This window comes from Zootermopsis nevadensis, unplaced genomic scaffold (genome assembly GCF_977971745.1).
Source record: "Zootermopsis nevadensis isolate Lab colony 2312 unplaced genomic scaffold, Znev_1.0 Znev_ptg000061l, whole genome shotgun sequence".
In the NCBI taxonomy this organism is placed as follows: domain Eukaryota; kingdom Metazoa; phylum Arthropoda; class Insecta; order Blattodea; family Termopsidae; genus Zootermopsis; species Zootermopsis nevadensis.
The window spans coordinates 11478998-11505515 of record NW_028259192.1 but is presented as its reverse complement, the minus strand read 5'-3'; the positions used below and the strand labels follow the sequence as shown (position 1 = coordinate 11505515).

The window sequence follows — 26518 nt, the reverse complement described above, 5'->3', positions numbered from 1 at the left end:
AAAATTTCAACTTTCTTAAAAGGGAGTTACTTCTTTGTAAGGAGAATATTAAAGAAATACTGGTAATTGGTTTTAAATTAAAGGATTCTTTATTCCTTAAACAACTTTTGTTACATTTCATATTTGTAGTTATGCTAAAGATTTTGTAGAGATCTATATGTTATATTTCTCTCTTTAGGTATTCAATTCCCAGATCTCTGAAACAAGCGTAGACAGGCGATCAGACTTCACATCCACCGCTATTGACAGGCAATGTATGTACCAAGTTTTCTAGGCAATTAAATCCTGGCTATTGTATTATTTTTATTAGACTTCATTTAGATTTATTTTATATGAGTTTTACTTTAGAAGGTTTAACTCCTGCCTAAAGAGGTAATTTTAGATCAACATCCAGTCTAACTTGTAAACCTGTATTTCTGCTGTGGATTGGCCTTTGCTTCAAATGTGTAGTTTTGTTGAGTACACAGTAGTATGCAGCCATCCAAATGTTTACTCATTTTCATATTTTGTAGAACCTGTATAAATAATGTGATATAGTTCTAATGTGTAGAGTTGTAACAAATGTGTAGTTCTGTTGGTTTGGAAAAGTTATTGATGTATGCATAAAGATGCATAATAAGAACTGACTAACTCCCTGGTAGCAGAACCTGCAGGTTCAACACCGAGAACACCAAAGCCCGCCACTGACCACGATCCTGAGCCAACTCTGTCCATTTATCCCCACAGCCCCCCTCTGTAAGCTCCATCTTGATGTTATCCTCCCATCTCCTTCTTGGTCTGCCCAGTGGTCATTTTCCAGAAGGATTCCATACCATAATCCTGTATGCAAACCCCCCCAAGTGTGCTACATGCCCAGCCCACGGAGCCTCCTAGATTTCATTATCCTCACTATGCTAGGTGACCCATACAATTCACGCAGCTCCTCGTTATGAAGTATTCTGAATTCCTTACTTATTTCATCCCTCCTAGGTCCAAATATCCTCCTGAGCACCCTGTTTTCAAACCCTTGTAATCTACGTTTTTCCTTCAAAGTAAGAGACCATGTTTCACAACCATACAAGATAACCAGCAAAACTATTGTTTTGTATATCCATGCATAATAAGAAAGCAAACAAAATTAAAGTGTGAAATACCTCAACCCATTATTTGTTAAACTTCGACTGTTTGATTGTTCATTACCCTGGGACTCATGTATCTGCAATATGTTCTTGTAAATCTGTGCCAGTATGCACCATATTTGATTTTAATGGCAGTGCAGTTTATATGGCTTTTTCTCTTCCAGGTCCTGACTTTGTCTCAAACATATTCCGTGATATGCAAACACAACTAAGCGAGTCTTCACTTGTAGCTATAGAATCTGAAGAAGTTGTTTTCTCAATTTGGGTTTCTTTTGCTGAAGTGTATAATGAAAATGTATATGACTTGTTAGAACCAATGGAACTGAAGAAACAAAAGAGACAAAACTTAGTATTAGGTGAAGATAAAAAAGGCCAAGTTTATATTAAAGGTAAAGATGTCCTTAAATGACTAAAGGAGTTATGTTGTGGTAATTATATAGAATACATATGTATGTAGTTAATATTTATTTTCTTTTTGTGTTTGTATGTGTATAAATATTTATAGGAAGTTGCTGAACAATTCTGTTTGTTTATGGATCATTTTGTTTTGGGGTTGTTCCTCTATGAAGTTATCTACGATCTCATGTTAAGCCATCCGGTTCTTTGTTAAAAATACATGTCAGAGCCATAAAGGAGCGTGCCACCTTTCATGATATGCTTTGTGTGGTTGTGAGAACATTTTTCCCGTCTCCTCCTCTGATGTGCATAGAAGTTGGTGCCGCTGATGTCTGTCACCTATATCTTTATTTTCAGTTGTCTAGACCTATTCTGTGTATTTCTGTTCTCCATATACATATGCAAAGAAACTCTGTCTTGATTTTTATAATATTTCCATGGAAGATTGTCTCTTATGTTTATTTCTTTTATAAATCTCAGGAATCTAATCTAAGCTGCCATAATCCGTTTTCTTCATGTCCATTTGTGAGATCACTTTGATAGTGCAATCATGAAAATTGAATAAAATATCGTGATGGTTTTTAAGTGGTGTAGGTTCCTCTACTGTGGCTATGAGTGGTGTTATTCTTTTACACTGATTAATGTAAGTAATGTATATTATATTATTTGATCTTCTAGCTGTTTGTGTTTTTGTTAGGGGAAGATGCTATGTCTTCAATAAATAAATATATAAATACAGACAGAAGATCAAACGATACAGTTCACACCAAATGAGATTACATGTTATTATGGTTGGAAGTTTTAAGATGACTGTCTTCTTGGATGTTGTTCTGTGTAGTCTTGTAGCAAGTGACTAATATTTTAGGGGTACTTACTGCCTCAATCATTATCACTCTGATGATGGAGCCAGTAAACACTTCTGAAACATTGATCACTTTTTACCAGACTGCATGGTGCAGTATCCCAGAAGACATTAATTTTCAATTTACATCAAATCTACATTAATTTGTTTAAAGCATATCAGTCAACCTCTGAAGATGAATCTACCTCGCTTAAATCACAAGATTTTTTATGTGCACCTCAGAAGGTTTCTGAATATAAAATAAACTTATTTGTAGGTGTTGTTTCATAAAGATAGAAGTGAAAGTGAGTAAGGGAAATAAATTTCAGCACAGCATTGTAAAAATGAACATACAAAAATGATCATTTTGAATACAGAGTACCGTATCATGTGTTATTTTGTGCCCTACTGGCAGATGGTGGAAACAGCAGTATTAGATTTATGACCAAAACAAAATGTCTTCTGTAAGTGTTTGATTTAATTCTTTATTTTTGTGTAATACGTGTTAAAGAAAAAACTGTTTACAGGGTTGCGACATATCTGTGTTAATTCTGGTGATGAAGCTTACCAGGTTATGTTGTATGGACAACATAATTTGAAATTTGCTCCAACAGGCTTGAACAGTGTGTCAAGTAGGTCTCACTGCATTTTCACTCTGAAACTTCTACAGCATGTCAGAAGTGAACACCCAAAATTTGTTCGAGTGAGCATGTAAGTACAACTTTCAACATAAGAATAAATAGTGATATAAATGTTGAGCATCAATGGCTTCTTGGATGTTTTTGAAATATATAACACCACTTTAGGGGTGTGTTCTATTCACAGAAGCAATAAAAGAAAGTCTATAAACATGGCCCTTAGATGCTTTCTCTTTGAATTTTATTTTGGAAAGTAAAGTGTAAAATTTGCTAACAGCAAAGTATTTGTTTACAAATAACTGATTTCAGTGTTACAAATTGCACACGTGGATTTTCTGTTTTCCAATTTTGGTTTCAGGTTTTCATTTTGTGATCTTGCTGGTTCTGAGCGTGCCAAACACACCCAGAATGTTGGTGAACGATTGAGGGAATCTCAGAATATAAACACTTCTCTACTTGTTCTTGGAAGATGTCTGATGACAATTAGGTAATGTTGCTTCTTCACATAGAGCAAGTTCCAGAAATCTGTCAAGAAACTAGTTCTCTTCTTCTGCTGCAACATATATATATATATTGCATTGCAGAAACATTGTGGACAAGGCTGTTTCTGCCTTGCAAACAATGGCTCTGAAGTTGAACAATTTGAGTGTAATGTCATGTGATGTCAAAGAATTCAGTTGCCAGTACTTGCCACTACATTATAAGGTGTAATTTTGTTGGGACAGTTCCTGCTTTACTTTCTGTGTTTGTGTCTGTAGAAATAGAGTAAGAACATTCAAAATGACTGAGATATGATGGCAGTTATTTGGTGAATATTTCAGAGCATGTTTGATGTCTGCTTGCTTTTTCTTTGTTAAACATTTTCCATATAATTAACATTTGTGTGTGATCCTGTAGGGAAATAATTATTTGTTTGCAGGGATAATCAGATGTACAAAGTCAAGAAGTTGATTCCATTTAGAGATTCGAAGCTCACAAGACTCTTTCAAAGGGCGTTGAATGGGAAGGAGTCTCTGGCAATGATTGTGAATGTGAACCCTACTCCAGTTTTACATGACGAAACTTTCAGTGTTTTAATGTTTTCAGCTATAGCAAAACAGGTAAATATATTTGTCATACCTCTGTGTGATTGTGTATCATATGTGCTTCAGTAATATTTAGTGTTCAAGATTCTCTATAGAAGTGAGAAAATTTTACCAACTGCTGGAAAAAAATTATGTGTGTGAATACAATTCAATGGAAGCTGAATCTCTACATTCCCAAATTCAAAGTTATTTACAAATAGCACAGTTAAATGTAAAGCGGTAGGATATGAAGGTGCTGTAGATGATGTGATTTAGTTTAGAAGAGCCATAGATATGTGGTTTGGCACTTATTTTTGATACAAATGGTTTTAGTTATTTAAGGTTTTAATAATGCTATCAATAGCTCAGGCTGTGTAGTGTCAGGTGATATGATTAGTTAATAATGTATTGAAAGGGATATGGATGGAAACGCCTGTATCCTTATTTAAGATTCTGCCTCAGCATTTGCATGGAGGAGCAGAAGAAAACCTCAGGAGCCAAGATTTGAACCTTAAACCTTTCAAATATGAAGTAGGTCTGGTCTATGATGTTTGGTTTGATGAAAATGGGAAATTTAGGTTTAATAGCCATTTTCCGGGGTCTGCAGTGGCCGCGAGGTCTGAGGCGTGAGCCTCATGCTGCTTGGTCGCTGGGACCGTGGGTTTGAATCCCACTCAAGCCATGGATGTTTGTTCGTGTTCACATTCGCATTTTTCTGTATTGTGCTGTCCTGGGCACAGGTAGAGGCCTTGCGACGGGCTGATCCCTCGTCCAAGGAGTCCTACTGAATGTCCATAGATCAAGCCAACAGAAAGTTGGGACCTGTAAAAGGGTACCGGAAAATGTATATCTATTTTCCTTCTTATGTTATTGTTATGTGGGAGGTCTTTAATGATGTGCTCATAATTTTCAGATAACTCTGGAGATAGTGGAAACTATCACTGACAGTTGTCACCTCAAATTATAACAAAATTTTCTCGGCTAGGCCCAAATACACTATACAGTGTCATCATCTGTATGATGAGAGATACATGAGTGTTGTGTGTAAGGTACTGAGCTTTGTAGGTATATAACAGTCTGGTGATTTTAATTTTCCATCTGTGGTAAAATCAGTAATCAGCACTGTTTTGATCCACAGTTTTATTCCAATCCTTCATGTTAAACCACCTAGGTATAATTATGTAATAAGAGTTTACATTTAAAAAATATTTTAAGAAATTAATTTGTTTCAGTCTGTATCTCCTGATTTTACTGCATAGCAATAGGAATTCAATTCACTGTGTTACTAGTCTCTTCATGGACTTTGTATCGCTATAAAACTATTCTGATCCTATAAGAATTGATGGTTTATTAATGAAGTTTTGCTTGATTTCTTTGTAGATATCTATTCTGCCAGTCAGACATAAGAAACGCCTTCCCAGATCATCACGTTTCTCACAGTATGTCTCTAAGAACTCAACTCTTTCATCAAACTTCACCTGTGAAGGTATGCATTCAGTATAAGAAAATCTGACTTGCAGTAGGAAAGGAAATTTAGTTACTGCTAAATTGTGTGGTTTTCTTCCCTCCCATTAATGATTATGTGTTATGATGCCTTTAAATAATAGCTTCGTGGACTGATTTAAATAGATGTAAATATTTGCAACGTATTGGAGAAACATTTATACTCAATATTTCTCAAAATAGAACCAAAAGTGCAATTTGTTGGCATGAGAACTTCTAATTTGTCATTACAAAGGAACAGGTACTTGTTAGGTTAGGAATTACAGATGAAACTGTCCATAATTGAAATTGACAGTTTTGAGAAGAGATGTGGTTAAGTATCAATACACTGAAGTAAACTGACCTCAAATTTTCATTATCTAAAATGAGATAGTATAATAAAATTAGTGAATGTATAACATATCTAGGAACTTGTTTAATCATATATCAAATACTTTATTTGCAGGAATGTAATATGGCTGTTATATCCATTATTGTTTCTTCAGGATTAAGTTGTCTTACGATTAAAATCAGTTTTATGTGCATTGTTGTGACATATTGTATATTGCAGTTGAGTGGTTAGCACTCACGCTTCTTATCCTCAAAGTTCTGCGATCAGTTCTTGCCCTGGATACCAGCTGCCACTGTGGTTAGACTCTTTGTATTCAACTGCAGCTACATTTTCCTGAACCAGTCTTCCATCTTTAATAGGCTTATGAAATTTTTGTATTTATTTTTTGTTATAAAAATGGTTATATTGTATAGGAAGATAAAATTAATATAAAGGAAATATATTAGTGTAAACTGGGTTTTATTGGTTAAGGTCCATAGTAGGCCTGTTTTGTAATGAACACTGATGTATAGTACCAGGGAACTTATACAAATCTTCAGACCTAAAGATAGAGACAGCATGTTTTTCTGAAATGGCATCTACCTAGAAGTCCACACAGTGTTACAACCAAGAATACCAACATTGACATCTTCACCACGGTGAGAAATTTAGTTCTCTTAAATCTGTTTTATCTGTACTGTAAAACAACTTGTTGTAAAACTTGCCTGCGTAAAATTCATGCTATAATGTCCTTGACTACAATCCTCATTGCAGGTAAGCTATACCATCATCAGTCTTCGATATCTTAGATCCCATGACTTTCTGTGCGTTTCATGGTTGGTGTATTTAATTCCTTTATTATTTCCACATTCATATTATAGTTCAAACAAGTGTATTTGCTGTTCTCAATTCTGCTGTTGTGATTCTGCTTTCATCTCATACACTTCAAGTTTTTCTGCTGTAAGTTAACGTGGATCATGCTACAAGTCTTGTAAACTGTAATTCCTGTATGGTTTTAACCCAGGCTGGGTATGAACATTTGGTCTATTATACCCATTGTTCTGTAATAGTATAGTTAATTGTTAACTATAGAAATCTTGAAATTATGGTGAAGATTTACTGTAGTTCCTCATTCCCAATAACAATCAGTTCAGTGCAGTATATGAGCTTTTCTTTTTGGTTGTCATTGTTTTCTTTATAGGAGATACGACTGCTTCATCGCTAACAAGCAATAGAGATTATCAACAATTGCACAGTCAAATTGAGGTAAGAAATTGTAATGTAATACAGAACAAATTTCTGTAACTTAAAATGTATAACTATGGGCAAATTACTTGACATGTGACTGGCTCATAAAGATCACCTCAGAAGTCATGGTCATGCCTAGCTGGAAACATTTATTTCACTTTTTAGTTCTTAATAGCAGTTTAAGTCATGCAGTCAAGTTCACAATATATTATATTTCCATGTTCGGCAACATCCGATGGACGTTCCGGTGTTAGTGAGAATAGTAACTACACAGTTTATACTCAAACCTGATTTGGCTGCCGTCTAGCAGTAAATCAGGAGACTTGGATGAGAAATGGCCGCTGGAATTTTATTGATGAAACATCTTGAATCATGCTCATAAGGTTCTTTTACATGCCTTAAATCTGTGACATGGAACCACCCATCTAAGTATCCATTTATGCCTGGTACAAGAAATTCAAATTACAACTGCCATAGCTTCCATCACTAGGGACAGTGAACAAAGTTTGGGATGTGTTGGGTTATCATTTTGACATCAGCCATGTGACTCATGGAGCACATATAAAGTCTTTGTGAGGTGTGTACAAAACTTGATAGTTTTGCTATTGACTGGTGTAGGTATGGAGTTTTAAGTATGCTGCATTTGTTTTCTGTGTCATTTTGAAAGTTATTTTGTGCTCATACTGTATAACAAGTCTAATGTGTAATAAAAGTGGGATGGTACTTCCCCTCTGTTTTATCATCTGTGCAAAAAGATTTTAAACTATCAACAAGATGAATACAAAGTAAGAAATCAAATTAAGTGCATAACATTAATTTCTGTTCTTGTGCAAATATCTCTTTTCTTGTGACAGAGGTAAGCTATACTCTTCTAGGTGGGTTTATGAATTTGCAACTAGTAGTGTCACTTGACTTCATGGGCAAAATATGGAACATGTTACTCGTCACAAAATAATTGTGTTAGATATAAATCCTGGTTCCAGAGCAGGGAATGCAGACAATCATAAATAGAATGTAGTCCCTCATCAAACTGATTTTGGTTTGTGAAATTTATTTGATGCTTTTTGTTTTGTGTAGATGCAGCTTTACTTGCTAACCATATTAAAATGTTGTATTGCAGACCCTTATAAATAAAGTTGGTGAACTCAAAAAACAATTGGCATTGGAGCGTTCTGAGAAACTGGCCTTAGAAACTGAAGTGAGACGAGAGCTGTGTGATTACTTCTCCAATATGATGGTTGAAGCACAAGCAGAGTGGGAGTGAGTACCATAAATTGCAGTTAATGTTGCTTTCATCAGGTACTTGAACATCATGCAAGATGGGATAACTCAGAATAATGACTGACAATAGACTTGTTGCCCAGCAAACTGCTGTAAGATGTCATCTTTTCCTTGGGTGGTGGGATGACTTCTTTGAAATGATGTTTCATCATTCATGAGTTGGATTCAGTTTATGGCTGTCATAAAATAGAATTTTTCTCACCAGATTTTTTTATGAATGTTACAATATGCAACTATATAATTATCAGGTCTCAACTGGAAAACACACAACAACGGTATGAGCAAATGGGTGACTGGAGATTGCGCAAATTGGAGGAATACTATGAACAGCAGCAAACAAGAAAAAGACATTGTGCTGATTCCTCCGAAGATGTGGACTGTATATTGCAGGTATGTTAATGATCTTATTTCATTGTCAATTATCTTCATCTAAATTAAGTAAGAAGAATCAAATGATTATCTGCATTAGCAGCTACACCTTTTTCTATCTGGTCTGATTTAGTAAATAACTTAATGTAGCAGAATCCTTTTTGAGCTTATAGTCATTTAGTTGGTGAAAAAATTTCTGCCACTCATGGAATCTGAAGCTTCAATGCTGTACTCACAAGAACCTGTCACTGGACCCTACTTTTAATTACTTCCTATAAAAATTAATACATCAAGAAAGAACATATTTAGCTTAACAATGTTGGAGGAATTACAGAATCCTGTCATAATGTCATTGGTTAAGGTATTGTTTCTGCTTATAGAAGACCCTAGCTTAATCCTTATGTTAGGGCTGGTGTGAATTATTTAATTACATCAGATTAGTGTATTTTCTGTATTCTCTCAAGACTGCTAGTGTCTTTTAACCAATCTGCTTTTCTTGGTAGTCATAAATGGTTGCATCCGATTGTGTAGATAGTGAATAACAAATGTTAGAGTACTGTCAACTCAAATTATATATTTCACATATGTAAATATGTCATTAACACTACATGTTTCAGCATGTTGCTATCTTCTGGTGTACTGTATATACCCTATATTGAGTGTCAAGTATTATTTACTAAAATGCATAATTAATAGAATGATATGGATCTATGCTTAGAACTGATAGAAGTTAAAATGTCAAAATACTGCATTACTACCACACATTTCCCCCCAAATTTTGCATGTCTAAATATATATATATATATATATATTTTGAATTCAGTTCATGAACAAAGTGCATGCTGGGGTTATATCTGTCTTGTGTTGATTGATGAATCTGCTGTATTGGTCAGTTTCATTTATTATTTACAGGATGCTGACACAGAAGTGACATGCTTGACAGAGAAACATCATGTAGCAAATGAATTGCTTAAGGCATCTCACAAGGAATGCCATGAACTCTCAGAAAAAAACTCCAAGTTGATGTTTGAATTATCACATTGCAAGTCATCTCTGAAGTATGCAGAGAGACTTAAGGAGGTAACTTTTATAATTAATTACATAATAAATCATTACAAACAGTTGTGCTTAAAAATTTATTGAAAGTGTTAAACTTTATATTTATGATGTAGATAGTTATTGGTATTCTTGTCACTTTTTCTGAGCCCTTGTTCTTATAAATACTTACATTTTCACTATATTTTTATATTCTTGGAGGAATATTCTATTTAATAATTTGTTCGTTGATAATCCAAGATTATCTGTAATGTAGCATGCATGACTAGGATTGATAACTACAGCAATGAGGTAAAAAATTTTTAGTATGTGCAATTGGGGTTCTCACTTTTTCTGCCAGAATTATGAGATGTACATGCTATTTTTAAGTATGGCTGAAGCAATGTTTGCCAGTTTTAAAGTACTACTCAGAATTTACGAAAGGAGATTGAGCAAGACCTCAGAAACCCCATTTACAACATACCTTTTTGTGTATGACATGGCAGGAGCATTAATTTATATGTTCCAGGCTGCCCAAGCTGCTTGTAAGGATGGGGATGGAAGTGTTCTAATCAGTGAGTTTGAAAGTCAGTTGTCAAAAATGAAGGAAGAGCTCTTCGAAAAACAGGGCAGAATTAAGGTAAATTGTGGCTGAAAATTAGTTGACCCTCTGAATCCTGTGTATCAATATAAACCTGTCTTTATTCTCCTTCCTGTACTTCATTTTTAAATGCAATTTTTTTCTGGAGCTGGAATGGCTGTGTTGGTATGGTGACTAGGCTACAGGCTGGATGACTTGTTGGATTTCTCTCTTCTACAGACCACCTCTGTGGCCCACCCAGCCTCCTATACAGTGGGTACCAAAGTTTTTGTCTCAGATGTAAAGTGACTGATCTGTGAAGCTTGGCACTCACTTCCATCTAGTGTCAGGGTTAAAGATTTGTGGAGTTATACTTACACTCCCCATGTGTCTGCTTAATGTGGTGCTTGGTTAAGTATCAGGAACAACTTTACTACTACTTTTACCTTTATTCATTCATTTTTCTGTCTTATCTTTTTCATATAGCTATTTCCATCAACCTTTCATAGTGGCAGTGTGTACAGACTATGCTATATGGCTAGAGAAAATATTCACATCCTAATGAATAATGTGGACAGAATTCTTGGCTGACACCTGCTTACAAAATATTTCTGTGTTGCATGTAAGTGTGCCAATAAATTTAACCATTCATAGAAATTTCTTGTTTTATTTATTCATTTATGCTTTCAGGAATTGGAAGATATTCTGGAGGATGCAAAGGCAGACTGTAAGCAGCTTGAAGATGACTTGGAAGCAACAGAAAAGGAAAGAGATGCCCTTGATCTAAAGCTTGCAGAGAAGGTAAGACGTGGGTGAGGATCATTGCTTCTTTTATCTGATATAGCAGTCATTATCTCAGCTTTTGTAAAGTTCTGAATTTCAGATTAAAAAATTATGTTGTTATTCCCTTTATATGAGCCGGGATAGCTCAGTCAGTATAGTGACTGGCTACGGACTGGGCGACTGGGGTTCAATCCCTGACGGGGGCAGAGGATTTTTTCTCTAGCCTCTGCGTCCAGACCGGCTCTGGGGCCCACCCAGCCTCCTATAAAATGGGTACCGGGGTCCTTTCCCGGGGGTAAAGCCGGCCGGGGCGTGATGCTGACCACTCACCCTCATCTAGTGCTGAGGTCAAGAATGAGTAGGAGCTATACCTCCACTCCCCCCAAGCGCCTACATGGCATATAGTGGGACAGCTTTACTTTACTTTTTATTTCCTTTATATCCATTAACTTATTTTCTGTTGTATTTTATTAAATGTACATGAAATCATTTGAAATTGTGTTAAGAGCTTACTATTTGAGTCCATACTGTACCGTAAGATGCCACCATTATTTCTTTGCCAAAGACTGATATAACTGGATAGCAAATAGTACAGTACCCTGGGGACAAGAACAAAGATGGTTCTCAAAACAATGTTTTCTCCATTAAACCACCTTACACAGCTGGTAGCCTGAGAATAATTCATTATAGGCCAGGTTCTATTCCTACAAATGATAGAAAACATGGAATTATAATTTATTTTCATAAATGTTGTGCAATTTTTATTTTACATTGTTATAATGTCTGTAAGAAAGATGTTTTCCCACTAGTGATAGAACATATATGCGTATGATAATGTAAACACATTTTGAGTTACAGCAGAATTTTCTTCTGACATTACCTCTTAGGCTGGGTCCACACGACCGTACAAAGTACGTCCCTTGTAACGTACATTGTGACGTCCGTCATAGAATTAGGAAGGGGCATATAGGGTACAACACACGAAGCACGCGTTGCTTCATGTGTTGTACCCTATATGCCCCTTCCTAATTCTATGACGGACGTCACAATGTGCGTTACAACAGACGTACTTTGTATGGTTGTGTGGCCCCCAGCCTTAGTTGGTTAAGAAAGATGTTGGCATTGTGGAGGATGCCTGTCTCCAATTTCAGGCAAAGGGGAAGGGTATAGTAGCCCTGGTCATCAAATTCATCTGATAGGACCCTCAATGTACATATTCTTATCTTAACCTTCATTGACTGTGGGTTATGGTTTTCATGATGTCCAGGTATCCATGCACTACTTTAGCACACCACTGAAGTTTTAATCCCAGCAGACCCATAGTGTGGGGGGTTTAAAACTATTCCTTTGTGATACAAATTAAAGCATTAGAAGTCTCATGTGTTCAGCAAGCATCTTGTTTAGAATAAATGTTTTATAGAATAAAGCATGTGATTGTTTTTAAGTAGATGTCAGTCATTATATGTGTTATTAGATGCAGGTGATATGTTCCTCTAGAAGACCATACTCAACATCATATTTGACACGTTTATTTTATATAGGAAAGTGAACTTGGACGCAGTTTGGATGCTTTGAGTGATAAACAGCACATATTGGACAAGCAGTTGCATAGCCTAGACGAGAAGGACGAGTGCATTGAAATTCTGGAAAAGCAACTAAAAGAGGTTAGTCTATAAGTACAGACAACTGTAACTGAGTTGTTTAGACCTGGAAAGGATCAACTGAATGCACAAGAATCTGGTTGAGGCTCCTAACAAAGATTAATAATTGAAGGAATGTATCAGTTAAACAGGAACTGTAAAGAAGTTAAGTTATTTTCGTGGTGTAAAGTGCATCATATACTTAAAAAAAGAAAGACTTCAGGTACCTTTCTAAATTCCACATGTTTAAAGCAAGTTGAGAGACAAAGTTTTCCACAGCCAGTCATTACTGTTGAAGGTAGTAGTGACATATAGCACTGTTTATATGATAAGGTGTTGAAAACCATATTCAGTTCTGTTTATTTCAGCTGCAAGAGAAGTATGATGGTGACATGAAAACCATGACATTGAAAAATGAAGAACAAGACAAAGAACTGAAAACATTATTAAAGGACAATAAATCATTAAAATTATTTATGGCAGATGTACTGAAAAAACAAGAGGAAAACAACAATAAGAATGAACATAATCTTCAAGAATTGGAAAATAAATTAAAGGTACTGATATAAAGAGCTTATAATGAATTGAACAAGAAATACTATTGCAGAGGAACTTCAGTATTGTATACTTTTTAAGAATGTCTAATTTTTTGCCTATTTTCCCCACTTTGCGAGGGAAGAGTAAGTTTATGGTATCATATACATGGTATCATCCCAGATCTGTTTTTTATGAAGCTTGGCAGAGTATCATGCCAGTAGAGCCTGTTATGTTTGTAACTGTAATTTCCTATTATCAGTAAAGCAGACATGTGGCCATCTGAACTTGTAAGGTGTATGCAACACAATTGCTTCTTAATATAGGGTCCTGAAATTTTCAGTGGTTAAATATTCCAAAAATATGCAAATTTTTTTATTGTAGAAAGTTATATATATATATATATTGCTTTAGGTTTTATTGTGATAATGATTTATTGAAACAAGACATGCATAATTTTGTATGAAGTTAAGACATGAACATTGGGAATTAAAGATTATTATTTACATGTGAGCAGTTACAAATTTTATGCTTGTGTTATATTGTGAAAATTTAATATAATCAGGATCTGCAAGTAGAAATTACATTCAGAAAAGAATCACAGTTGCAGCTTAGAGGACATTATTTAAAGACATGTACTGTTAAGTATGACACAAATTTAGAAGAATGAGAATCAAAAGCTTTTAGCTTTCTCTTTTAATATCTAACAAATGGGGTCCGCAGTGGCCGCGCAATCTGAAGCGTGGGCCTTGTGCCGCTTGGTTGCTGGGACCGTGGGTTTGAATCCCACTCAAGCCATGGATGTTTGTCTGCATTTTTCTGTGTTGTGCTGTCCTGTGCACAGGTAGAGGCCTTGCGACAGGCCGATCCCTTGTCCAAGGAGTCCTACCGAATGTCTATAGATCAAGCCAACGAAAAGTTGGGACCCGCAGTGCTCAGGCACTTGAAGAATGGGTCGTTCCCAGTATATCTAACAAGTTATTGGCATTTTGAAATGAATGGCTATGAAAAACTGAATTGATGTGATATGCTGTGCTGGAATTTTACAGTGCATTGAATGCTTATATTAAACCTTTTGTACTGTTCTTAATAAAATGTTAATTCTGTAAACTTCTCAGACTTTCTGGTTTCAATTACATTGTTTGTTTATCTTTTAGGAATCTGAAGATAAAGTTCTGCAGACACAGGAACTGGTACAAATCCACCAGAAAAGTTAGTATGAAATACTATTGTTGCCACTCTGATTTGTAGTACTTGTCTGGACATTTATTTGGTTGGAATTTTCTGTGAAGTTATGGCATTACATGTGTTTAGTGTTTATAAGGTTCCTGATATTAATTCCAGCCAAGTTTATTTTTAATTAGGTTTTCATATTTTTATCATTTCTTCCATGTATGTGCTGCTACTGGACTTAAAATGAACCTTCCTTTTTGTTCATCTGTCCTTCAGAATCTCATTAGATGTGTGTATATGTATCCTACATCCCATTAACATTGCACACCCATGTAGCTTTATGCCTGCCTCTAACAACTGATCACTTTGCAGCAGTACTCATGGCAGTCTGTATTTTTAAAAAAATATAGCATATAATCTAACAAATTTATTTAAATTTTAATTTATCAAGTGTGCCTGTGGCTTATCTGATGTTTAAACTGAACTTGTTACTAATCTGTTTAATGTGCAGTTTGTAAATTCCAGTCTGTTTGTGAACAAGACTAATAAAGCATCTTGTGGTACATGGATTTTTCTGTTCTCTTTCAGAAATTCAAGATCTACATTTCATAAAAGACAGTTTGGAGAACAAGCTCGATGCTCTTGAAAAGGCTGAAGAGAATTCAATAAAAGAAACTATAAGTGCTCAGAATTCTGCAGAGGAATATCGTAAAAAATTAGAAGAAAGTACTTCGTAAGTTGCATAGAGATGTATAGTAATCTGATATGAATGCGATATACATATTTTATTTACGTTACTTCAGGTTATAGCCATGCAGTTGCAACTGAACCAGCATGAAAAATTGGGAGATCGGTTTCTGAAAATATGTACGTGTGTGCGTGTCATGTAGGTGGTTACTTGGAGGAACCTGTTGCCTCCATCTTGACATTTGTAAAATTGTACTGGAAGATGCAAGTGATTGGTTCGTTTGGAAATTGTTGGTAACCATCTACAAGACTTCATATATTGTAACCCAGAACACCACAGTCTAAAACTGAAAGGCTTGCTGAAAATATCTACCTAGTTTTCTACCATATAACTAAGGTGCTACCTGTACACATTGGCAATCTGCAGTGACCGTCCCCAGTGATGTAACATCTCTGCACTTGTCATTGCTGCATTGACTGGTGTGACTTCTCTAACATTTAACCTTTGGATGCCATGAGCTGACTAGATCATTGTGAGGTGCTTGTGATATTACTGCCAAACTGAAAAGATTGGATGGCATAGAGTGTAACATGCCAATATCCTTAAATAGCATTAACCATTTGATCTTTGTAATGCAAGTTTTCTTTGAGGTATGGACTGAATCATTAAATATTATTTACGTGAGCTTTAGCTTCAAAGCATTAAATAGGCCTCTAATCTTTTCATCACCCTGAGGTTGTGTGTATAGTCTTACTTGAAGAAATGGAATTATGTATATTGCTCATATAATTTATTACAGATAAATTGTATCGACCATACTAACTGAAACTTTCAAAATGTTGTAGCTTGAACATTTATACTTGTAGTCCAACTTACATCTTTCTCTAGATAGTTGAAACTTGTTAGAAGAAATTTGTTTCTCTTACATTCTAGTTACTTGCTTCCCAAGAGCTTGACATAGAAGGTAAAATAAATATAGTATTTTATGCTATTTAGCTACTACTGCTTTTCAGCTGACGTCACGACATTAGTAAAATGTGAATTTCTCACAGCCAGTATTTTGTAGAGTGTAGTGTAATTGCTGGGTGAGTGTACCAAGATTCTAGTGATTTTATGTTATAAGTATTTAGTTTTGAAGTTTGAAAACTTTTTAACATTTTATCATTACAGATTATCGCAGAAGGAAATCACAAAATTAAAAGTACAACTGCAGACATGCATGGACAATGCAGAATTTGTAAGATCACTGAAGGAGGAATTGGAGAGCAAGTCATTAAAATATAAACAACTTGAAAATGAAAACGAATCTCTTAAGCGGTCCCTTGACATTAAGGTATGGATACAGATATGCCAATTGTTTTTTAAAATGAAGGACAATGAAAATGTGCTATTGTGATTGTTGCCTATAATGATGTGTCTGCCATAATAAGTATTATTTTACAATGTAATGTATAAGGAACATGTTTCCATGAAAAAAACAAATGAAAACTAAGTTTTGCAGATACAGATGTTTACAGCTGCAAAATTTTCATTCTCATACTCTTGTTTTACTCATATTTTCACCTCTTATTTATGTTGACCTGTTATTGGTGGAAGTTGATATAAACATTTCAAGAGAAACAAATTGAAGTAAAGTATAAAGGACTTATGCAGTGTAATATGCCTAATGTCTTCCTGGTTCAATAGAGAAATGGTTAATGTTCCTTGCAGACATTGTTCTCTGTTTGAAAATGGAACATATAACTTGCAAAATTTTCTGAGATGGTACTGAAATAATAAAATGTCTCTGAAAATTAGATTGATCTAAAGTGAAATTAGTAAGGAATACAGGTTATTTATTGTCAGACCTGTTCACTGTCCCTAAAAATAAAGTAGCATTTTAAATGCTATTTTCCTTGACAGTCTCCCTGAGAAAAAAATTACTGGCTGATGTGCATTTTTTTCTAAATTAATTACATTGTATTTATGTTAGATTTAAGTTAATTGCTAAATTCCATTTGCAGCCTATTTTGAGTTACATTAGCCTGGATTGTTGCAACTTCATTTGATGCACAATGGAGCAATAATATAGTAAATCAGATGGTGGAATGGTTGTAATGTTTTTCAGTTCGTTTTTTTATGCATGTTTATAGCACTAATAAATGTGCAGCAAGAACTTACTTTTACTTGAGAATAAGACTTTTAAGTGGCATGGTGTTTATGAGGCACACATCTGCATAAATTAATCATGAGTTGCTTTTCCTCTGCATTTAAATTCCTTGTTTCTCAGGAAACTGAACTGGACCATTTCAAGGAAAACAGAGATCATTTACTAAAGACATATGAAAACATGTTAAAGAAGGAAAAGGAAGAAACAGAGAGATGCAAGCACGATGTTCAATGCTACCAGCAGATGTTCCTTAAGAATACACCCACTCCCAATAAAAGTCAATATGAGGTGGGTGTAACTAACTTGGTATAGAACTGGAAGGGTCAGGTATAGAAACTCACTCCTGACAATCCTGAGCCAGTTCCGTCTACCTCTCATCTCCTGTCTTCCTAGTGGACTTTTCTGAAAAGAGTTCTTCTGTTACGTTCTGTATGCATTTGTGATCTTCCCCATCTGAGTTACATGTCTAGTCCATCATGTAGTCATCTTAAAATTATTTCTTGTAGCATGTTTTATCATAAGAAATATTCTTCCCTCCCTATTTGGTGCATCATATTTCTTGGTCAATTACTTCTGATATTCTTGGTTTGTGCATTGAGTGTTTGATGACACAATCCACAGAAATATTGTCCATATCACTATGGGTTTAACCATTATAAAACTTCAGTTCTGGAACTTCCAGGTTTAAAAATCCCCATGTGTTGATAATGGTACAAATTTTCTGCTTTTTATATCTTTGTTATAAAGTAGTTCTTTTGCTGTCTAGCCATCATCAGTTCATGTTTGTCATTTCCTGAACAAGTCGTATATTATTGGCGCTGATTGAAGTTTATTTAGGGTGTATGAAGATAAGCACTGTGTAGAGTTTGAAGTATTTTAATATTTGAAAACATGTTACTGTATTTCTTACAATGTAATTTTACTTGTACTTTATTCCCATCCCTAGGAGAAAATACGGAAGCTAAAAGATTATTTGACTGAGAGGGATCTGGAGTTGAAAACTTGTTATGTTAAGGTAAGTAAATGAGACTACATACGAGGTGCGATCGGAAAGTTTCAAGACTGTGTCAATAGAGGGCGAACCGGATGTAGTACGAGCTTCTGCCGCTAGGGGGTGCGGCCTACATTCATAGTGAATCAGTGTGCCAGCCGGCATCATCGAATTAGCATTTGTTTCTTAGTTACGGGCGTTTTGGTAGTGCATTACACCGACCCTCCTGCGATTTCGGAATGGCGTGTGCATCAAATTTTGCCAAAGACTCGCCAAAACGGCTACGGAAACCTATGAAATGCTAAAGCAAGCATTTGGGGAGTCCGCAATGGGTCGTGCACAAACTTTTGTGTGGCATTCACATTTTAAAAATGGCCGAACCTCTGTCGATGATGACGAGCATTCTGGACGACCATCTTCGAGCACAACGCCCGAAAATGTTACGAAGATTCGGCAGGCCATTCACAAAGATCGACGTCATACCATCAACGACTTGTGCGACATTGTTGGGATAGGCTATGGGACCTGTCAGCTGATTCTAAAGGACGGAAGCGGCTGTCAAAGTGGCGCAACCACAACTGGCTGCTGCATCATGACAACGCGCCAGCGCACACCGCCCTCAAAGTTCTGCAGTTTTTGGCCTCAAACACCATGGCCGTCATCCCGCACCCTCCTTAGCTCCATGTGACTTCTTCCTCTTCCCAAAGATGAAAATTCAGCTAAAGGGAAGGAGATTTGAGACGATAGAAGAGATTCAGGCAGAATCGCAGATGGTGCTTGACAGGCTGACAAAGATTTCCAGGCTTGGCAGCGGCGCTGGGATCGTTGTGTTCACTCCCAGGGGAACTACTTCGAGGGTGATGGATGAATTTAATACCTGAGATAAGTGTACGGGTTTTTATACGCGCAGTCTTGAAACTTTCCGATCGCACCTCGTATTCATGCATATAGACATTATGCAGTGTTGGAGTAGATGGATGGATAGATGATGATGAGTAGTTAAGGGTTGACTCATGTTTTAGGGGCCTTCACAGATTATTAAATAATACATAATGACATGACTAGTATATGGGCCACATAGGTTGAAGACTTATTCATTGTCAGCATGTAAGGCTTCAGAGCAACATGTATGAATGGTATATTATTTTAGCTTTGTTTATTTCAAATGCAACCAAACGTTATGGTACTCTTATATATCATTTCATATTTGGGAGGTCCGGAGTTGTATTAGCAGGTTGATTGTGATTGAAGTGCTACTGCAATGATGCAGAACATTCTCCTCATCTGATTCGGCTGTAAATTTATGTAATAATATATATTATAAATCTAATGAATTGATTTTACATTGTTAGAACATCTGGGTCTCTTTAGAGGTAGCATTTTATAAACTTTTGTTGGTTTTCTGGCTGATGTTACTCTTCAGTTACCATCTAACAGTAAAGACTTGAGTGTACAAAGAAATGTAGTAGAAATTATTAGTCATGTTAATATGGAAATTATATTTAGCTATAGGATAAAACTATCTCTAAATTAACAATAGCAAATAAGAACATAGCGGTTGATTGATTGGAAATATATTTCAATTACTTAAGCTAAAAATTATGCCTGCTGTCTTAAATTCTTATCTTCATTAATTTGGCATTGTGAGATAATGGTGGAATTTCCACTATTTTAATATGTAACTGGATCTCTGAGTAAAATGTACGTTTCTTGATTCTGGCACCCTAAAAAAGGACTGCAGGAAAATTAAATCAGCAAACAACAAGCAAAGAATAAAACAACCATAACAGTTCATGCCCCAGAAGTAAATTATCATGGATCCAGTGTACTTATGATATGAAAATTTAAAACTCCTTGTTAATTGCAGTGTGATTGTCATATGTTCAATGAAAAGTCCTGAATGTTGCTTCCGAGTATGAAATAAGTAAATTATGAATGCATCCATACCTTGTATGTAGCATTTAAAATCCACATATGCTATGGATGTGACTGAAGTGGTTTGTAATTGTTGCAGTTGCATAAACTAGAAGAAATATCCAATAAGAGTGAATACCAAGATGTGACACAAAACAGTGAGATGCAAGCTGCAGTTCCTTGTCACTCACAAGTCAGCCGCAGACAGCGATCTAATCAGACCCGCAAGAAGGCTGTTGATGAAAATTCTCATCCTAATCTTGCCAGCCTGGAAAAGAAGTAAGAGCGCTCGTTACTTTCAGCTCCAGCATCCATGCTTTTGTAGTCTTTTAATAACCTGAATTTATGTGTAATGTACATTTTCATATCAGATCAAAGGTAATTTTGGCAGTACAATCACTATATGCACTATACATTGTATTCTTATTATCGAACACACCCACTCACTTAAGTACCACAAGATCAAGATGTGCGAAACTCTGTAGTACCATACATGCTGCATATGTTGAAACTGATACCACATAATTTGGGGAAGAAAGATGGGGTTGTATTATGCCTCCCAAGAACTGGTCCATGATGAATTTCTGGTGTTTGAACACTACACTTTATTTTCAAGTCACACTATTTGCTGAATTAAACAATTTTAAGGGATTGCCACAGTGTAAATATTTTCACTGACATAATTTATTATTAAGTAACTGTTTCACATGTTGCATGTAATATTTTGAAGATGTTAATATCACTTGTTTGGTTTTCATCAACACACATAAAAGTCAGCTGCTGATACGCTTCTCATAAAATTGTTGTTGTTCATGATAGTACATGACAATCCAGTATCAGTTACAGAGGTAAGTACTTTCCTGTATTTGTCTAAAGGGACTGGGGAGAACAATGAAAACAAAAGATGGTCCCCTAGTCAAGAAACAAACCAGGTACCCCTTGAATGCAAGCTAGGTGTTGTGCTATTGAGTCATTGAATTCAGGCTGCGAAAACTTAAGGACAAGAGCCACTCCAGAGCTTAATAATGTACTGGGAACCTGTATTTGGCTTACAAGGGCTTGCTGTTTGTAATATAAAATGGCTGCATAAGGTTGATATTCATTTTACTGCAAACATAATTTAGATAGTAAAGTACATACCACATAAAAATATCTAAATATGTTACAAGTCCTTTTTTTAATATATGGAAAGCTTGCAGAATTTTATACTCCAATACTTCATGTAGTTGTTCTGCTCTACAGGTTAAACAGTTGTGATGATTAACATGGCCATTAATTTGAAACAAAAGTTGCCTGTGGAAAATACTCTTCTTATGTAATTTCATCAGTGTCAGTTAAGATGAAATTTTCATGTTTGACTCTTTTTGGATAAATAAGCACATTATTAAAACTTATTCTGTATTAAATTGCAATAAATACTAAAATGTAATTTTTGTTACAGACCTACTTCAAGAATACAGTCTGATAGTGTAGGTATGTATAAATACCTGCTAATTATTTCTTGGTAACTAATATATGTTCTGTTTATTGCTGCACAGAAGTAAATTTGGTTGTAAGGAACAAGAGACATTCTCGCCATTTCTTGTGCTTTTGCAGTATTTTACATCAGCAAAGAGGGGCACTAATTGTGTATACTCTTGCACTATGATATAAAACTTGTCTGAACAGAACATGACTTAAATGGGTACCTGTACTTGGAAAATTCCTTGCTATCTGGATTGTAGGGTAAATACTAATGTAGAAGTATCTTCAATAAGCAGAAACTGATGTAGAAAAAGAATTTGACAAAAATAGTTTGCCAAAATATGTATTACTTGTATGTTTGTTTAATTTTGTTCCTTATTGTTTCCTGAAATTTAACATCATTGAATTCATTATCCTTGTCGAACCAAACTCAGTTTCAGTATTTTCTGATCCGTAAATACTAATTTAAAATTGTTCTCCTTTTATTTCTTTGCATTTTGTAGAAAATATGCTACTACCTCCACAAATAGTCATTTGTTAAGTTTGTAATTTAACTTCTGTGTTGTCATTAGGCAAGAAACAAGGTTGCAGCAATAGTTCTAAGTCCAGGAGTCGGCGCAAGAATCTGTTCTCGTGTAATCTGGATGAAACATCAGAGTTTACACCAGTTGAAGTAAGTAAAAAATGAATTGATGCTGTGGAATGCTTTGAACAAAAAGTCGTAGTTCAGGGAAGAATCCAGTTCATATGTCTCAAATAACATCCAAATAAGTGTTCTTGTGAAAAAGAGGTATGTGCATGCCTGCTTGTAGACACTTGATTTTATAATTCAGTAAATCAGTCTAAACCAATGTTCCACAACCATTTTTCACCTGCAGCACATCCTAATTTGTCAGACACATGACACCAAACCACTAATTGTCACCTCACAAAACTGTACATAGCCATAAACATGTATCTCCTTACAAACATGTACCCTATAAGAATGCAGGCATAAAACTGTTGATGAACCAGTGTGTATAACATGAATTCTAATTATGAAAGATAAGTTACTGCCTTTTTCTAACTATAACATATGAATGAATTTTCTTGTAAAAGTTTTTGGCACACTAGAAACCTTGTGGCAATACACCAGTTGCAGAACACTGGCCTAAATGATGGCCCCTGTTATTTGTGTGTCTGTCAGAAATTCAATACATTGGATATGGATCAAAAACATTTCTTTCTCTGTTTATACATTTGTTCATTATATTTAGGTTATTTACCTATATAAAACAAATTATGCTAGAATAAGAGACTTAATAGTTTCATGGGTGGATTGATTGATTTTCAGGTTTTTAAAAATATTTTTAACTTCATATGTTATTGTTGGACTATAAGACTGTGAATAATGAATTATAATTTCTTTCTAATTATTAAGAAAGTAGTTATAGCATATTTTACTTAAGGTACTGCCCTAACCACAAATTACCCCAGTCAAAATTTTTGGTCTCCAAGCCCAATATCTTTCCCAGGATCTCCTAAAAATGAAGCAGGGAAATGTATTAATGGAAAAGTGGCGTGTACTTTTTTAATTTGTGATATATTTTTTTGGAGGATTCATTTTGTTAGTCCTTACAAGATCCGTAACTTGTTACATGGAAGTCATCGTAACTTTCACAGCTATTTTGTCCCTGTTGCCCAAAGTTTAGGACATGTGGTTTAATTCTGGAAGACTATATTGTATTGCTCTTCATTGTTCTAATGTACCCATTCCTGTTACCTGTGGCACTATCTGTTTTTACAAGGTAATTGCATAGGCAATCTTTTGTGAAATTCTGCATCTTAAAAATACCGCAATGTATATAAAGTTGTCTCAAACTCTTGAGTATTTTTCTTAATTCTTAATGTACTCCAATGTAGCAAGTTATACTTGGATTTGCTTTTTCAACAGACAGAAGAAATTCCACGTTCTTTGTCACCAAGAAGATTACTGAGAAGTCGTCGCGTTTGATCCAGCTGGGAGAAGAGTTGCTGTTGAATTATTTTTATTTATCCCTTGACAGTATTTTTTATATATTCCAATTTTATTGTATTCACAGTTGTAAAATATTTTATTGTTTTTTAAAATAAAATTGAATGTCTCACTACTTATGGTATTCGGTCCTAAGATTCAGATTAATAAAGTAGGTTGCTAATGACACTCCTTTGTATATTTATAATGTTTACTCAGTACAAGTGCCAGTAAAGGACTCATTATACAGGCAATGTTGAACCTCGTAGTTGGTTCCTGTTGTGTTGTGTTCGTAACATTGTTTGTGAATGCTTGATGTGAGAGAATGAAGTGGCAGATGCTCTGTTTGGCTCATGTTGCACCACCAAAATTGCATTCTCAAGATGCTGCAGTTGTAGGACGACTTTCCGAAGTATCCAGAGACTCATCAAGATACTGGGTGAGTTAACAGGTGTTTTTCTCTTTATTTTACAAAGTTTCTAAAGACTTGTCACATGTGCGTGCATATCTTGCAGACATACTCAGCAATGAAATTATAAATGCTGTAAATCACTGCTTCCCAAACTTTTTCCCTCATTACCCAAAACCACTTATCAGAAAGTCCTTTTTACACTAACTGCACAGAAAACATATGACAAGTGAAGAGAGATCGGTAAAAAATAGGAAGCACACAATATGTTTGATGCAATGTCTTTATTTTAAACATTTTAGCAGCCACAAAAAAATTGATAATTATTCACCATTATTCATCACCCAGGTCCCAGCTAATGAGTACAATGCCACTGTTCCATCTTATTTACTAGTTCCGCAAAATTGGGAGCAATTGAAGACAGAACACATCATATTCGGGGTTCAGCAAACAGTTTCGTTTTGTGCTCTTTATGCAGGCAAGAGTGGAAAATCCTACTTCACATATGTAGGTCCTCGGAGACTGCAATAATTGCATCACAGCCGCCCGAGCAACCACAGGATATTCATCGTGAATTGTTAACCAGAACGACTCCAAATGGCCCTTTTTTTCTTCAAATAACATTTTGCACTGCTTGACCTAAGCTCCATCATTTGCTCTGCAAAACCATTAACACTATCAGGGATTTCAGTCAAGTCACACAGAAATGGGTTTACAATCCACTGATATTCAGACCTTTCTAGTTCAGGAAAGTATTCCTTGAAACGCAAAGATAGTTTTGTTAAGTGGGTGATCACGGCAAAAATGATTGAATCTAATAACAAGCATATGGCGTATTTATTAAATAGCAAATAAATACTTGTTAGATTGTTTTAGGGTATCAGTGCACAATGACTGGTCGCTTTCTTCGGAGTACTTCTACACTTTACGGTAAATTTTAATTTGTATTCCGTGGTGTGTCGTTACCCAAAGAAAAACCACTTTTGCCCCTTTTTGGGTAATTTACCCAGGTTTGGGAAGCACCTGTAAATCATCTCTGATTGCATTTGAAGGGAAGGCATAGCCAAATCAGTTCCAGAAATAGTTTCATGAAGAAGTAATATGCAAAAGTTTTTGACCTCTGACTTTTTGGCCTTGATGTTCTGTGGTGATACTTTTTTGTAAAGGTAAACACTGCTGTGCTCTCAGTATTATGGATCAGGGTTGTCGTTTATGTGATATGCATTTCTTTTATATTGTTGAAATGACTGGTTCCTTTAAAATAAGAAACAAATATGTGACTGAAGTATGTTGCTGTTTGCTGGTTTTGTATTGTGGCACTGCATAGTAGTCATGAGGTCCATTAAAAATTTCCAAACAGCATTAAAATAAAGTTCTCTTCGGCTACCAGCCATGACATATTGAGTTTTGTTTGTCTTTTTCTTTTTGTGCTGAGCTTTTCTAGAAAAATATCTAAAATATGATACTGTAATATAGGATTGCAGTTTTATGTCAAAGGAGTTGTGTTTCCTAATTTATTTGCACAAATAAACTTAGAGTTAATCAAATTCTTTGCCATTATTTACCTGTATGTTATCCAATTTTTACTAAAAGATCTTTCTTTTGGGACAGAGGGGAAAAGGTGCAAGTATTCCATACTTTTACCACTAAAAACAATGAAGTATTTTATTTCATCATCAAAAAATGCTTCCATTATAAGATCACAATGAGATGTATATTTTATTGTGTACAATTTTTTATACAGATTTCTGAGTTTGGTTGGAGCTTCATTTAAAATAGAGGAGGGTAATATCAGACTGATTCCAGTCAACACCTATAGGTGTAGATGGTCAGATTTTATCAATCTTATGTAGTTTTGGTGATGAAAGGCAAACTTGCTTATGTAATACTATTACAGTGTGATGAGCTTTGCAGCAATAACAATAATAGGTCTTCCTGTGCATTTAACGAATATCAAGCCCAATATGGTATTGCAAAAGAAGTGTTTGGAAATTTGGAGCACGTCTCTCCATTCTATAACACTGCAACTTTGTGTTAGTGAGTACATAAATTCGGCCGTTAATGATCAAATTCAGTACCAAAAAAATTAATCTAATTTAATTTTAAAATTTTCATGGCAGGTCTCAGCGTTCGATATTGTAAAATACGAGAATATTTATTGCTTTGAATTGTGCCAGACAAACAGCCTTTCTAACGTCACATGTCCCAGTCTCGTCCTCAGCAAACATTGTACTTACGAGTAGTGAATAGCAAGCGATCAGGTAACAAAGTACAGGACTTTTATTAATATAGCAACAGTTCTCTTCTTTATGAACAAATGGCAAGCATAAGAGTCTAGGTCGCTTATAATAACACTTAAATATTTAACTTTACGAAACGATTTACTGTTGTTTCTCT

At 35.3% G+C, this 26518-nt stretch overlaps 1 protein-coding gene and 1 long non-coding RNA gene across 5 annotated transcripts in view; one reads left to right on the top strand and one right to left on the bottom strand.

The window, feature by feature from the left end:
- The window catches only part of LOC110838962 (kinesin-like protein KIF20B), a 29991-nt gene extending 6143 nt beyond the window's left edge, over positions 1-23848 (top strand). For 3 of the 4 annotated variants that reach the window (XM_087340292.1, XM_087340295.1, XM_087340296.1), the window contains 23 exons: positions 179-254; positions 1283-1507; positions 2883-3066; positions 3352-3480; positions 3913-4093; positions 5438-5543; positions 7072-7136; positions 8239-8378; positions 8648-8789; positions 9681-9848; positions 10333-10443; positions 11074-11184; positions 12708-12830; positions 13175-13363; positions 14498-14552; positions 15102-15246; positions 16372-16534; positions 17471-17638; positions 18297-18365; positions 20356-20534; positions 21697-21728; positions 22292-22392; positions 23653-23848. In XM_087340292.1, coding sequence (XP_087196418.1) covers positions 179-254; positions 1283-1507; positions 2883-3066; positions 3352-3480; positions 3913-4093; positions 5438-5543; positions 7072-7136; positions 8239-8378; positions 8648-8789; positions 9681-9848; positions 10333-10443; positions 11074-11184; positions 12708-12830; positions 13175-13363; positions 14498-14552; positions 15102-15246; positions 16372-16534; positions 17471-17638; positions 18297-18365; positions 20356-20534; positions 21697-21728; positions 22292-22392; positions 23653-23712 — 2922 coding nt within the window. In that variant the 3' untranslated portion in view covers positions 23713-23848. The remainder of the gene's footprint in view (positions 1-178; positions 255-1282; positions 1508-2882; positions 3067-3351; positions 3481-3912; positions 4094-5437; positions 5544-7071; positions 7137-8238; positions 8379-8647; positions 8790-9680; positions 9849-10332; positions 10444-11073; positions 11185-12707; positions 12831-13174; positions 13364-14497; positions 14553-15101; positions 15247-16371; positions 16535-17470; positions 17639-18296; positions 18366-20355; positions 20535-21696; positions 21729-22291; positions 22393-23652) is intronic. The other variant, XM_087340294.1, reaches the window with a different exon arrangement.
- On the bottom strand, positions 67-26482 carry LOC110839014 (uncharacterized). The gene is made up of 3 exons (XR_015532550.1): positions 26359-26482; positions 20289-20523; positions 67-4879 (listed from the first exon to the last, which is right to left on the bottom strand). It is a non-coding gene; the product is annotated as an uncharacterized LOC110839014 (long non-coding RNA).
- Between the last annotated feature and the right edge of the window lie 36 nt (positions 26483-26518).